The 12516-nt window shown below is 40.8% G+C and overlaps 1 protein-coding gene across 4 annotated transcripts in view; it reads right to left on the reverse strand.

The window, feature by feature from the left end:
• The window catches only part of AFG2A (AFG2 AAA ATPase homolog A), a 196867-nt gene extending 184703 nt beyond the window's left edge, over positions 1-12164 (reverse strand). For 3 of the 4 annotated variants that reach the window (XM_063335303.1, XM_063335305.1, XM_063335306.1), the window contains exons 1-8: positions 11820-12164; positions 10794-10918; positions 10037-10194; positions 6736-6794; positions 4969-5604; positions 2577-2706; positions 1972-2028; positions 997-1120 (exon numbers count right to left, since the gene is read on the reverse strand). In XM_063335303.1, coding sequence (XP_063191373.1) covers positions 997-1120; positions 1972-2028; positions 2577-2706; positions 4969-5604; positions 6736-6794; positions 10037-10194; positions 10794-10918; positions 11820-12144 — 1614 coding nt within the window. In that variant the 5' untranslated portion in view covers positions 12145-12164. The remainder of the gene's footprint in view (positions 1-996; positions 1121-1971; positions 2029-2576; positions 2707-4968; positions 5605-6735; positions 6795-10036; positions 10195-10793; positions 10919-11819) is intronic. The other variant, XM_063335304.1, reaches the window with a different exon arrangement.
• Positions 12165-12516: the final 352 nt, after the last annotated feature.

Below are 12516 nucleotides of genomic sequence, written 5' to 3' on the forward strand. Positions count from 1 at the left end.
ACCAAGGAAAGAAAACAGAAGTGTTTAAGTTAAAAGGCAGCATTGGCACATGAACAAAAAGGTATCAGCACACCGTGAATAAACAAGGTTGGGAAACAAATCATTTAAGGTATCAAAACCAGCAGAGCAGGAGGTTATGAAGCTTCCTGTAAGTTCAGTAGGAAAAGCAAGGTCAAAAATCCTAACCAATTTCCTCAAGCTCTGCTTTTACACTTTTAGAGTGAGGCAAAATCAGCTGGGTGGTCTGTTGCAGTGCCATTCTCTTTTTGTGAATGAAGCACTTTCTCCAGGAAGAATATTCATCAGCCTTTGCCATCAGAAAATATGTTCTGCCTGTGAAGAACTGCAGACTGGGCAAGTCAAACCATCATGCAGGAAAATAACGAGAAACTTGCAGATTACATAAACAGCAGAAACTCATTTTCATACTGTGAACAGATTTCTTTCATCTTTCCTGCTAATAATCATAAAATAATAGATGAGAGATTGGCAAACTTTATGGGCTTAATCCATAATGTACTCAGGTCAATTAAATTTACTGTTTCTTCAGCAGGCTTTTGTTTCTGTCCTAAATATTACCACGGCAATCTTGAAATACCTGCTGTTGCGTTTAATAATGCAGCCTACATATCACCGGAAGTGTTTTGATGACTTTGATTTCAGAGCAATTAAAAATACCTGGCTTAGTTCAATGATGGGCTATCACTAACATTTCAGTTTTATCTCCAAAACAACAAGAGTGGAAGAAGGCAAAGAAAAGACTGTGAATGGAAGAAAACTTACTTTATTTTAATCTCACAGTTATCAGGAGACATGCCCTCCCCGTGTCTTCTGTTTAGCATCCAATAAAGCATTGGATTACTATATAAAGTCTCACCTCAGCCTATCTTCTCTCCCCCCAAATGACACATCTAAAATTGGCTGCATTATAGAAGCAAAATTATTTTGTTCAGCTAGTCCCCATACACATTAATTGTCTCAATGCACTCCACTTACTGAGCCGATGCCATCCATTAACGTCAACAATGAAGCAACAACTCTCTTTTCAACTTCATTCTGAGCCCCTTCTCTCTTTGGGCAGAGAGCATCCAACTCATCTATAAATATAATGGAGGGACGACTGGAAAAATAAGGAAAAAAATATTAAGGTGCTCAGGAAGATTTAAAACACCAAGGTAGAGAAGTGCAAAGCTGTTTATGGAAAATGTCCAGTTCCTACAAAAATTAACAAGCATCCCACTCCTTAGGCAACTGAAAGTTTCAACCTTGAATATGGTGTTACTCAAAGAGGTAACTAAAATGACTACTACATTAGAAAACTAATACTTTTAAGATGACCTACCAATCTGCTTTTCTATGACTCTCTCCCAAAGACTCAACACTAAATATAGCAATTTCATGAGTAAAAAGACAGCATTTTATTTGCCACTTCTACAAATACAGGATGCGATAGTCTTTTGCTAATGTATTATGGACAATAATCATCTGGAAGTCTGCCTTAACAAGGTCTAATAAATTTGGGCAGAATGCCACCCTGATCCAGAGGCGTGCTACATCCAGTACCAACACTCGCTCGTTTAGAGCTGGCTTCCACGTTGCAGCACAGTACTACGTTGGTCTCCAAAGATAAAACTATACAGAAAAATTTGGATCCAGGTGAAACTGTCTCACGCTTCCATCTGCTGAAATAAGCGTACAATACACTAACGATACAGATTGAGTGATTTGGCACCATCTGTAGCAGTCCCTTAAAAAGGGTAGTGTCCAAAAGCATTTAATAGGTGTACTAGAATTTCACTGCTTTCCTTCTAGCTAAGCTCTATATAAACAAATTTATTTCCTTTTAAAAACCACTGCAGGAAAAAATTACAATTCAAAGATTCTTGCAAATGTTTTTCTTTTAAGAATATTAACACTGGAACCAATACCGCAAATAAGTGAGAGCGAATAAAGTTATCCAAAAGAACATACCGCAGAGAAGCTTCAGCAAATATCTGACGCAATCTTGATTCAGACTCCCCATAAAATCTATAATAATTAAAATATTTTAATAAAAAACATTTTTTGGTCTTTTCCAGGCAACTTGGAAAATTACTGCTCATGTGTTCCAAAAAGCCATAGCACACCCTTTCAAATTCTCGAAATATATACAAATCTACAATAATCGTTATTTCAACAAGGATAATCAACAATCTTATCAATATTGTTAAAGAAAAAAAAAATAATTCCCTGGAGACCTTAATCTGTGCAGTGTCATCTTAATTTCAAATACGCTTTAACAAGTCACTTTTCTTGTTGCAGAACTAACATGCAATTGCAGATGCAGTTTTAGTCCCCTCTTTAATTTAGTCCATGCCTTACACAAATTTCTTGGCCAAATCCAATAAACCTCTTTTATTACAAGAAGAAACATAAGCCCTACTTGAGAGAACCCTTTCCCATTTGTTTTTGACTCTTTTGGGCAGAGAGCCCATAGCCAATTCTACATCTACATCTATCCACAATGGACAGATGCCAGGACAGATTTTGGGCTAATACATTTATAGAATTAATGAAAATAAATTGGGTAGACTTACTTGCTTATTATTTCAGGACCATTAATAACAGTAACGTGAGCGCCAACCTCATTTGCAATGGCTTTGGCAATCATAGTCTTCCCAGTACCTGGAGGGCCATATAACAGCACTCCTCTAGGAGGAGGGATTCCTTTAAACAAGCACAAGCACACGAACAGAAAAGAAAGTTATTTGTGATAAATACCGAAGTGAACAACCTGCACTTGCACATTTCACCGTCACAGTTATTAGTGATTACAACTTGACCTCAGCACTAACTACTTTAACAGACATATCTTTTTGATAAAAATGTAGGCTTTCAGTGGGAAGAGTACTCTTATATGGAACGTACATCTATATTTTTTACTTTTAAAGTCCAAATGATTCTGTTTAAAAAGCAGCTAAACAAAAAAAAATTATATTTTTCAGTAGTTCAATATTATAACTCTCCCTATGCCTTATGGTGTTTGTGTGAGGTTGTTTGTTTGTTGTTTTTTTTTTTTTTTTCAAGAAAGCTATTGGACTGAGTACCTAATGTCCACGAATGTACTTTATTAAGTTAGTCGTGATTACAAATTTCCAACGTCAGAAAACCACTTCTCTTCAACACTCCAAAAAATTTCAGAAATGCTGTGAGGTTTGATTCAAGAATACTTACAAAAAGATGAAAAATACACATCAAAAGGATGAATTTGCCTCTTTAATGGCAAATGTTAAGAGACAAAAAAAAACCAAACCAACAACATTCAGGCACAGAACATAAGGGACACTAGAAGAACAAGGTACTACTATGTACAGTTAAAACTGGAGAGAAACTACAGGTAACTGCATGAAGTAATATTATGATCCCAGCTAAAGAGAAGGAAGAAAAAAAAAAAGTTTTCAGACCAACAAATCCAAATTATACAGGCACAAAGCCAAAAACGGAAAGGTGAAAAATTAGAAAGCAGAAAGGAGACACAAATGTTTGACAAAGAACTGACCCTAGCACAAAAGACATTACTGAAACACGACGAAAGAAGAAACATCAGTTGGGTACTGCAATACCAGACAGAGAAGGGCAGGTAACATCCCAGTGGTGACAGAGAATAATACAGCTGGTGTGGACAGAAAGCCCAGATCTTAAGAACTAATACATGCGAAAAGGAAAAAAATTATTTCCTAACTGACAGAGGACAGAAATAAAGTGTCTTTGCAGACAGTTTACTTCACAACAGTCCATTAAAGCATGTGCTGCTCCCTCATGTGGTGTTTCTGGTACTGGCAAGAAACAGAGCTGCTGAACCAAAGGTCTCACACCTCACCTGACAGCCTTGTTCCCCATGAGCGGACAAGAACTCTCAACATTTGGATGGTTACTAAAGGTTTGTAACTCATGAGGAAACATCATCTCTCATGTAATTAGCAAAGAATCTGATCAAGTACTTTTGGGAATAAGTATGAAGAACGCTGATGCTGAAGCCAACTTCCTGCTAACACAAAACCATGAGGTGATGCTGAGGTTGGAGGTTAGCGAATTGAGCTGGACCACACACAGATGAAGATGCCTCACACCTCCCACTGACACTTGCCAGTCATGACCAAGCAACGCACACCAAAAGAGCCACCTGTGTTTTATGGAAATTGTCACAGTGATCACTGAAATCGCCCCCTTTCTAAAGCGTATGTGTAGGAAAAGGTAAGGCAGAGAAATAAAAAGCCTCAAAGACCTATAAGTATTTCTTTAATATCATGCAAGAGCCCTGTCTCGCAATGATGCACACCTAGAGAAGTACAATGAGCAGACAAGCCTGCTTTATGTACATATCCATTTGTGATAAATACACAGTACAGAGTTTTATCTTTGTCACAAAAATCCTCTAAGCTCATATATATGTTAGATACAACTTTATACATGGCAACAGTTATCATGTTAGTTTTTCCAGCCCATATTTTGAGTAAAGAGGCTCAAATGTTTCCTTAAAATTTTGCAGGAACCCTATAACATACAGGGATAAAAACAGCACAAGAATTATCTGTCCAAGTTTTTCTCAATTTAAAAAATAGAATTAGTTGACTCTACCAAAACAAATTAAAATATTATGACAACACAAACACCTGCACCTTTCCAACACCCAAGTATAGAAGTCTTTCCTATTTGCTATAAATTCTGCTTATGCATACCTGAATATATTTCCTACTAGAATATTTTTCACACAAGCTAATAATAACATCTTCATAGTATCCATACAGTATAATTATAGAACAGTTTGACATTGTTTGGACACACAACTATACCAGATCAGCGTTACATAAAATTCAGTGCATATTCCTGGAATAACTTGGATGTTTTTTGTTTTTTTTTTAAAAAAAAGTCATGTTAAAGAAAAAAAACTAGTATCAAATGAAGAAAGCCAACTCTTAGGCATCATACCGTAACTCTTGAACAGTTCAGCTTGCTTCAAGGGCAGTTCAACTGTTTCTCTGATAGTTCTGAGCTGGCTGCTTAAACCTCCTATCATATCATAGGTGACTCGGGATTCACAATCACCATCTTCTGCTACATTGGTCCTCGTTTCAATAAAATTGATTCTAGTTCTTGAAGAAATGAAATAAAAAGCGTCTGTATTGCTTATTGATCCAGTTTTGCCAGTTAGTGGGAATCCCTCACTGCCTCCTTTCCCAGCCAACTCCAAATCACCAGCGAGGTCTGCACCATCTCCCTTGCTGTAGGTTTTATCTCCCTGACCAGAACCGTGATCACTGGCGGCCGCAGCCAGACCAGATGTAAGTGGTGAACCTGGATCCATCAGTTTGCTTGGCGTGCTCATAGATGCAACCTCTGGACTATCGTCAATGTCCATCTTGCCGAGCTGTAAGGACAAGTCTAACGTACTCGTCTCCAAATCAGATCTTTCAAGGTCTGCCTCATGCGTATCGCTGGAAGTGGCACTGCCCTGGGCGGTCAGCTCTGCACCATCAGTTCCTTTCACTTTCATCACCACAATGTTACAAAGTTTGCCATAGAATGTAAAAGCCAAGAGGTTTCCTGGTAAAACTATTTTCCCATCTACAAGAAGATTAAAAAAGAAAAGAAAAAAGACAAGGAGAAACGTCAATCTACGTTGGCAGCAATAACATTCAGGCACTCTTGTATCAGAATAATTTAATTTTTTATCAGGAAGCCTAGAGAGTGCTATAAGGTAATATAACAAAAGGTAGTTAGGTAATTTCAGGTAATTTAAATGATCCTTTTGTACACACTGGATAAACATTTGTCAGTATCACATGTAACCTCTCAAACTAAACTCATCATTTACTTGAGCATTTTAAATTTCATACAGCACACAAAGGGTGGTTATGGAATTAGTATTGCAAGAAGTAGAAATTTTGCATTTGCTGTGTGCCTTATAGGTTCACAATATTTCATATTTAGCCCACCTTCTTTGAGAGTCTTGGCCTAAAAAAGGTAAAGTTTTAGCCTTTGTGTTGACCGAGAAAGATTAGAAAATGTGATCTGAATGCACCCAACAGGCACAAAAAAACAAAGGCAAAAAAGCAAACAAGATTTATTATTTCCAGCCAAACTCATGAATTCAGAATGCAGTTCATGTTTCCTGATTCTTAGCATAGCAATACTGTCATTAATTCCTAAACCAGAAGATACCCTTTTGAGTAGAACAATTTGTAGTGAGTGCTCTGAGCAGCACTACCTTGAATAACTCACCTTGCTTTTTTTGCCTTACTAATACATATCTACTACCCAATAAAGAGCAATTTTGCTTATTACCACCAACATAAAAAAAAAAAAGATTCAGAGTATAGGATTTACTATTAATACTGATCCTTTATCTTGTTCTCAATGCATAGTATTGCACTCTTTTCTTCACGGTGCAAGTAAACTCTGAAGTTCATCACGATATCAGCCAGAAGGCCAGCAATAATTGCTAAACTTGACTCAGCCATATGTATAATAGACAAAAGGAATGGAATCACAATTAATGCAAATTAGATATTTACAGCATGGCAAAATTATTTAGCCCAAAGAAGACAGATCCCTAAAAGAAGTGTGAGCGGAATAACGCCCTCTGTTTTGCCATAAGAACTTGATTAAGAACAGAAGAGGTAACTGTTTGCTTTTCTATCCAAAACTTGATGATTTACTACAAAAATTAAACAGTCAGAGCAGCAAAACTTATACCTAGGTTTCTCAGCAGACAGACAGACATTTCCTCCGCATTAATGGTGGCATCTTTGTCCCTGTGGTAGGAAGAAAAAAAAAAAAAAAAAATATTTTTCGCAGCAGTAACTACTTCAAAACCAAGAGTCCACACCACTGAGGCACCAAAATGATGAATACCACCTGTTTTACAGTATCTGACTTAACCCCATGAACAGAAAAGATGGATGAGCACTTTACAGTCTTCAGATCATATCATCTTAACTCTGAAGATATTAGATGCATAGTAACAAAAGAAGTGTATATATTTAATTTTACAAAATGATGTAATAAACAATAGCATAGGTTGTATTTATCATTCCTTAAGATTACAAATAGGGAATGCACGCTTCTCATGTCACCAGGCAGAATGGCCATTGCTATGTTTACTGAATTGAAAAAATTACAGGTAAGGTAGGTCTCTTTCAGCCTGCAAACACACAAACTTTTATTAACACACAAACTTTTATTGATTAAACTAGCACCTTGAGCATTTGCAAAAGTGTGCATGTCTTAAGCACTGCACATCCACTACCAAAACAGCGCAAGTTTTCCCCATGATGCATTTCCTAGTCTTTTAATTAATCAGATTTAACTGACTCAACAGATAAGCCTTACGTCACTTCCCTTACCAAACCTGGCCAGGACTACAGCATTTTCTCAAACACTGTCTCATCACTGGGATTTAACACACGACTGAACACACGTGCTCTTAGCCCAAAGCAAATGAAATGTAAAAGATGTCTTACATGAATGGCTTTCTCTGATGTTCATATTAAAACATCTTACATCACACATTTACAACCCACTGAGCACAGACATCATTAACTCTCCCTGCTCCTCACATATACATTGCAGTGTAATGTAAGGCTGCGGTGATTCAATCATTTTTCAGTGATGATTTATCCATACAATATTTTTCCTGTTTCATTTGCAGCTTTACTGTTTATTAAAGCCCATAAAACCGTATTTTTATTGTTTGTTTTTTTTTAATTCCTTAGGATTTACCCGCCTCAGCCAATCTCTACAAGCCTCACACATTAGCCCCTCTGTTTTCACAACAAAATAAAGGTTTCTCTCCAGCCATTTTGCAGACAAATATCCACAACCTTTGTAAGCACTCAGACCTGTATGATGAAAAGCATTACACCGAGAGCTGAACAGCAGCAGCTCCAAAGACGTTTTAAGCAGACACAGCTGCTGCAAATAAAAGTATGATCAACGGGGGGAGCTCTAAACCTGGAAATAAAAACCTGTTTCTCAATTCTACTGATCGAGAAAGCAACTTGAGGGAAAGAGGGGTATTATGCTAATTCAGAGGAGAGCTCTCAAAATATCATAGCTATTCCTGACAAATAAACATGCACTAAATTACATCGTTACGGTCTGAGGTTGCAGATTGATTTTTTCACTGGAAGAAAAAGCTAAACTATGCATGTAGGCAACTCCCCAGAGGTATTAATGCAGAGACTGAACTACACCTGTAAAGTGTGTAGAAACCTAGGCAGTACTTGAATAATTGGATTTTCCACTTATTCTTTTGATAACGTATATTCTTACATGATAGGATGGCACTATGGTTTGTAGTAAATTAAGAGGCTTAAAACAGACCAATTACAGTTTTCCTTTTTTCTCTCCTAGAGTAGGAGAAGGCTAATTCTAGAAAAACAAGCATTTATATGATTTTAATCTCATGCTACATCTGTATAACAATCCTTGGAGCCTGACTCTTGACTCACTGAGAGGAAAACTCTGGCTGTGGAACAGTTTCCAAAAAAATTCCAGTAATCATAAATATTCCAGAAGTTACATGCAATTCCTCTGACCTCATCCTTTGCTTACATTTCAGTAAAAGTCACAGCTTTAAAAAAAGAATGAATTGCATATTAACATGAGGAAATATAAATAGATTAGGTTTAATTACTTAATTTAATGTGGGATTGTTTTTTTAATGAAATCAGTGTTTTCAACCACCTCTATAACCAAACAATATGTAATAATAATAAAACTTGCTATAGGATTAAAGTGGCCATAACAAAAAGCCCTAAAGATATCATTTTTTTTCATTTTCTGGTGAGAAGAGAGGCATGGAGGGCAAAGCAAGCTGGCACCAGGAAGTCAACAAATCATGCGCAGCCAAGTTAAACAGTGAAACTATAATTAGAGCTAAACTGGTTATATTACTGACAAAAAGCAACATTGCCTCACCAACATTTCTGAGAGTCAATATGCTGGAAAACAGCATCTCCCCCTTAAAACGGACAATGACAACACCATGTTTGAAAACAGAGGTTTGACAGGGAAGTGAAGTTAATTTATAGAAATTAAAGCATTGGGACACTTTCAAATGTATACTGTAAAATAACTTTATTTAGGAAATAACTATAATCAGGTTCTTTATCAACCCAAACACTGACTCTGTGGAATATTATGAGAATGACAACCACAGAAGTCATTCAGCAAACTGCTAACTTCTCAAAGCATTTATGACTTCAAGACAACTGTGATTTGCACCTTTTGCTCTTTTTTTGGGTGAATTTCAAGTAAAAAACAAAAATACCTCTGAGAATTTCCAATCCTAAAGAATACTCCAGTAAATAAGAGCAGAGCACAAACCCATGCATATACAAAGGAGAAGTTTTGAAGGGAAGTAGTTAAAAAAGGTCACTTCACTCTCCCCAACCTGTCAGCCTGTTCTCTTAACCACAGCAGGACTTTTTCAACAAGAGCTTCCCAGACAGCAGTTTGCGGCATATTTCCTAATGACAACAGCGGCCACGTGGCCTCCTTCTAACCTGACATCAACTCTACAAGTAGAAATCATCCTCATCCTATACAAGTGACTTAAAAGTTTAAAGAATCTGTCTTGATCGTGCAGTTATACACCCTTGCCTGACACAAATGCAAGGCCGGCAGCTTGACCTCTGCTTCAGGATGTGCTGGGCTACCATTACTATTCATTAATTTAATGTAAAAGGAAGAATCTCTTAAGACTAATAAGCTTAGTGTCATCATATTCTCCACAACAGCATCACTCCTCAGTTGAGATTTTGTACAGCAGCTGAGCCACTCTGCTGCCCACAGAGGAGGTGGCTGTTAGCAGCAGACAGCCAACAGTTACTAAACTTTAGTCATAATCCTACAAACGTCTGCACGTTTGACTTTGTGTGGGTACTAACTCCATCAAAGCAAGAGAGAAAAATAGCATCTTCTAAGAGGTAAGAGTCTGTGGTGCAAAGCAGACATCTCACAGTATGTCACTAGGTTACAACAAGTTCCATACCTTAACTTTATATGGACTTCCTCTGCCTGGATGACCGCACCAGTCACAGGCTGCACAGTGACGGCATCACCTGGATTTACTTTCAGGTTCTTCTGCGTGGTTTCACCCAACCCAACTTTCCCACCTGGAAAGCCTGTGGTGGGCCAAGCAGTACAGACCTAGGAAGAGTTTCGAAACAAACAACTGTCAGTTGAGATTCTTCCCACCTATTTCCAGTCCTCCAGTTAAAGTAAGCAATGTTTTGTAACAAAAAACATGGGCTGAGGGGGAAGAAGGATTAGGTTAAAACCTGGTGTAAGATACAAGGAGGACTGAGTTCTTAAGGGATGATCCAAGATACTTTTCAAGAAGGAAGGGGTTATATTTTTTTCCTACAAAGGAGATTAAAAAAAATTGCACGAGGACTCTACACATTCTGCACAAAAGCATATGCTGTGCTGACTAGGAAATGCTACAAATCAATGAAGAAAGAAGACTAAAGGGCTATACTATTTATTTGCAAATAAAACACACGTGTGTATATACAACAGACAATGTATAATACATATTCACACACGACTTACAAATTTCTTGAAAAAATCAGCAACATGGATTTTTTCCAGTACTGAGGACAAAGATGTAACTACAGTGTAGAAAATATGGAAAAGCACGCTCATTATCTTTCTCAATGCATGCTCCATTTTGGTCCCTACTGAATACAACAGGAACACACTGAAAGCATCAGAAAAGCACTTGCAGGAAGAAGAAGGAGTCTCACCTCCTGTTGCCCATTGGCAGAGGTAAGCAGGACTGGACGACCTATGCAGATGTTTGCAGACTTCATGCTGCTCAGCGACAGCTGGGCGAGGGCTCTTCGCAACATTTTTGGAACTTTGTCATCTTCTAGCATTTGCAGGAGACAAAAAATACATCATTTTTTTCCCTACCTATCGGATTAATTCAGTATTTCTTGCACTCCCCAATCAGTACAAATAGCAAAACCCTTCCAGTCCCGCACGAGAGGCAGTAACAGCCGTGAGGGAAGCACAGGGACCCTCATAGAATCATCGAGGTTGGAAGGGACCTTTCAGATCATCAAGTCCAACCATCAACCTAACACTGACAAAACCACCACTAAGCCATGTCCCTCAGCACCACATCTACCCATCTTTTAAATGCCTCCAGGGATGGTGATTCCACCACTTCCCTGGGCAGCCTGTTACACTGTTTTATAACCCTTTTGGTGAAGAAGTTTTTCCTGATATCCTGTCTAAACCTCCCCTGGCGCAATTCGAGGCCTTTTCCTCTTGTCCTATCGCTTGTTACTTGTGAGAAGAGACTGACCCCCCACCTCGCTACACCCTCCTTTCAGGTAACTGTGGAGAGCGATAAGGTCTCCCCTCAGCCTCCTTTTCTCCAGGCTAAACCACCCCCAGCTCCCTCAGCCGCTCCTCACAGGACTTGTGCTCCAGACGCGCCTGGCGGGAACCGCGCTGTGAGGGGAGGGTGTTTCTGACAGGCCTGAAAACACCCACGGTTACACGCTGCTGCTTGCTGGATTTCCCACCCAGTTTTAGCTACCTTCTGCGGAAACCATTACTCTTCCACATCCTAATAAAAAGCGAATTTCACGGGGTCTCAACCTCGCCTGAGAGGGCCCCCCCCGGTCCCGTCTCCGTGAGGGGACGGGGCAGCCCCTGGGTCCCGCCAGGCCCCGCCACCGGCAGCGGGAACCCAGCTTTTGTAGGGATTCATTTTCGAACCCGCTGCCTTCAGCCCGTCCCCGCCGCCCGCACCCCCGTACCGGCCTCCACGGCGTCGGTGACGCCCAGCACCAGCGGCCCGCCCTGGGCAGCGCCGGGGGACGGGACGGCCCGCGGGGAACAGCCGCCCGCGACCGGCCGCCCCTTGCTTTTCCTTCTGGAGGAGGCGGACATGCTGCCCCGCCAGCTGCCGCCGAGCGGTTCCGGGAGCAGAGGGCGGCTCCGCCCCGTGAGCGGCCGCTTCCGCCGCCCTGCCCGGCCATGGTGAGGCTGTGGCGGGTGCGGGGCTGGGGGGCCCTGGCGGGGCTGAGGCCGCGGCCGGACAAGTTCGGGGGGGTGAGCGTGGATCTGGCTGAGCTGCGCCATCCCCTCCGCCTGGAGCGGGCCGCCTTCGGGCGGTGGCTGCGGGGCAAGTGCCGGGCCGGGACCGATGGGGTGGGGTGGGGTGGGGTGGGGTGGGGGGCGGCGGGCGGCGGCGGTCCTCATGGCGCCTCTGCCCGTGAGAGAACTCCTCTCAGCCGCCGCCGCTGCTGCGCCGGGCGGTCGGTCGTCGCCCTCCACACACGCACACAGAGCCATGGCCGTGTGGTGGACAGTGTGGGCAGAGGGCGGAAGGGAAGGGAAGTCAAGTCCATTTTCCCCCGTGCCTTATGGCCGATCCCAACGTGAAAGCCGTGGTTTCATGCGTAAACGCCAGATCGCGCGTCGTATGGGGACAAGATGGCGGCGGCTCCGCGC

Source organism: Chroicocephalus ridibundus, chromosome 5 (genome assembly GCF_963924245.1).
Source record: "Chroicocephalus ridibundus chromosome 5, bChrRid1.1, whole genome shotgun sequence".
NCBI lineage: Eukaryota > Metazoa > Chordata > Aves > Charadriiformes > Laridae > Chroicocephalus > Chroicocephalus ridibundus.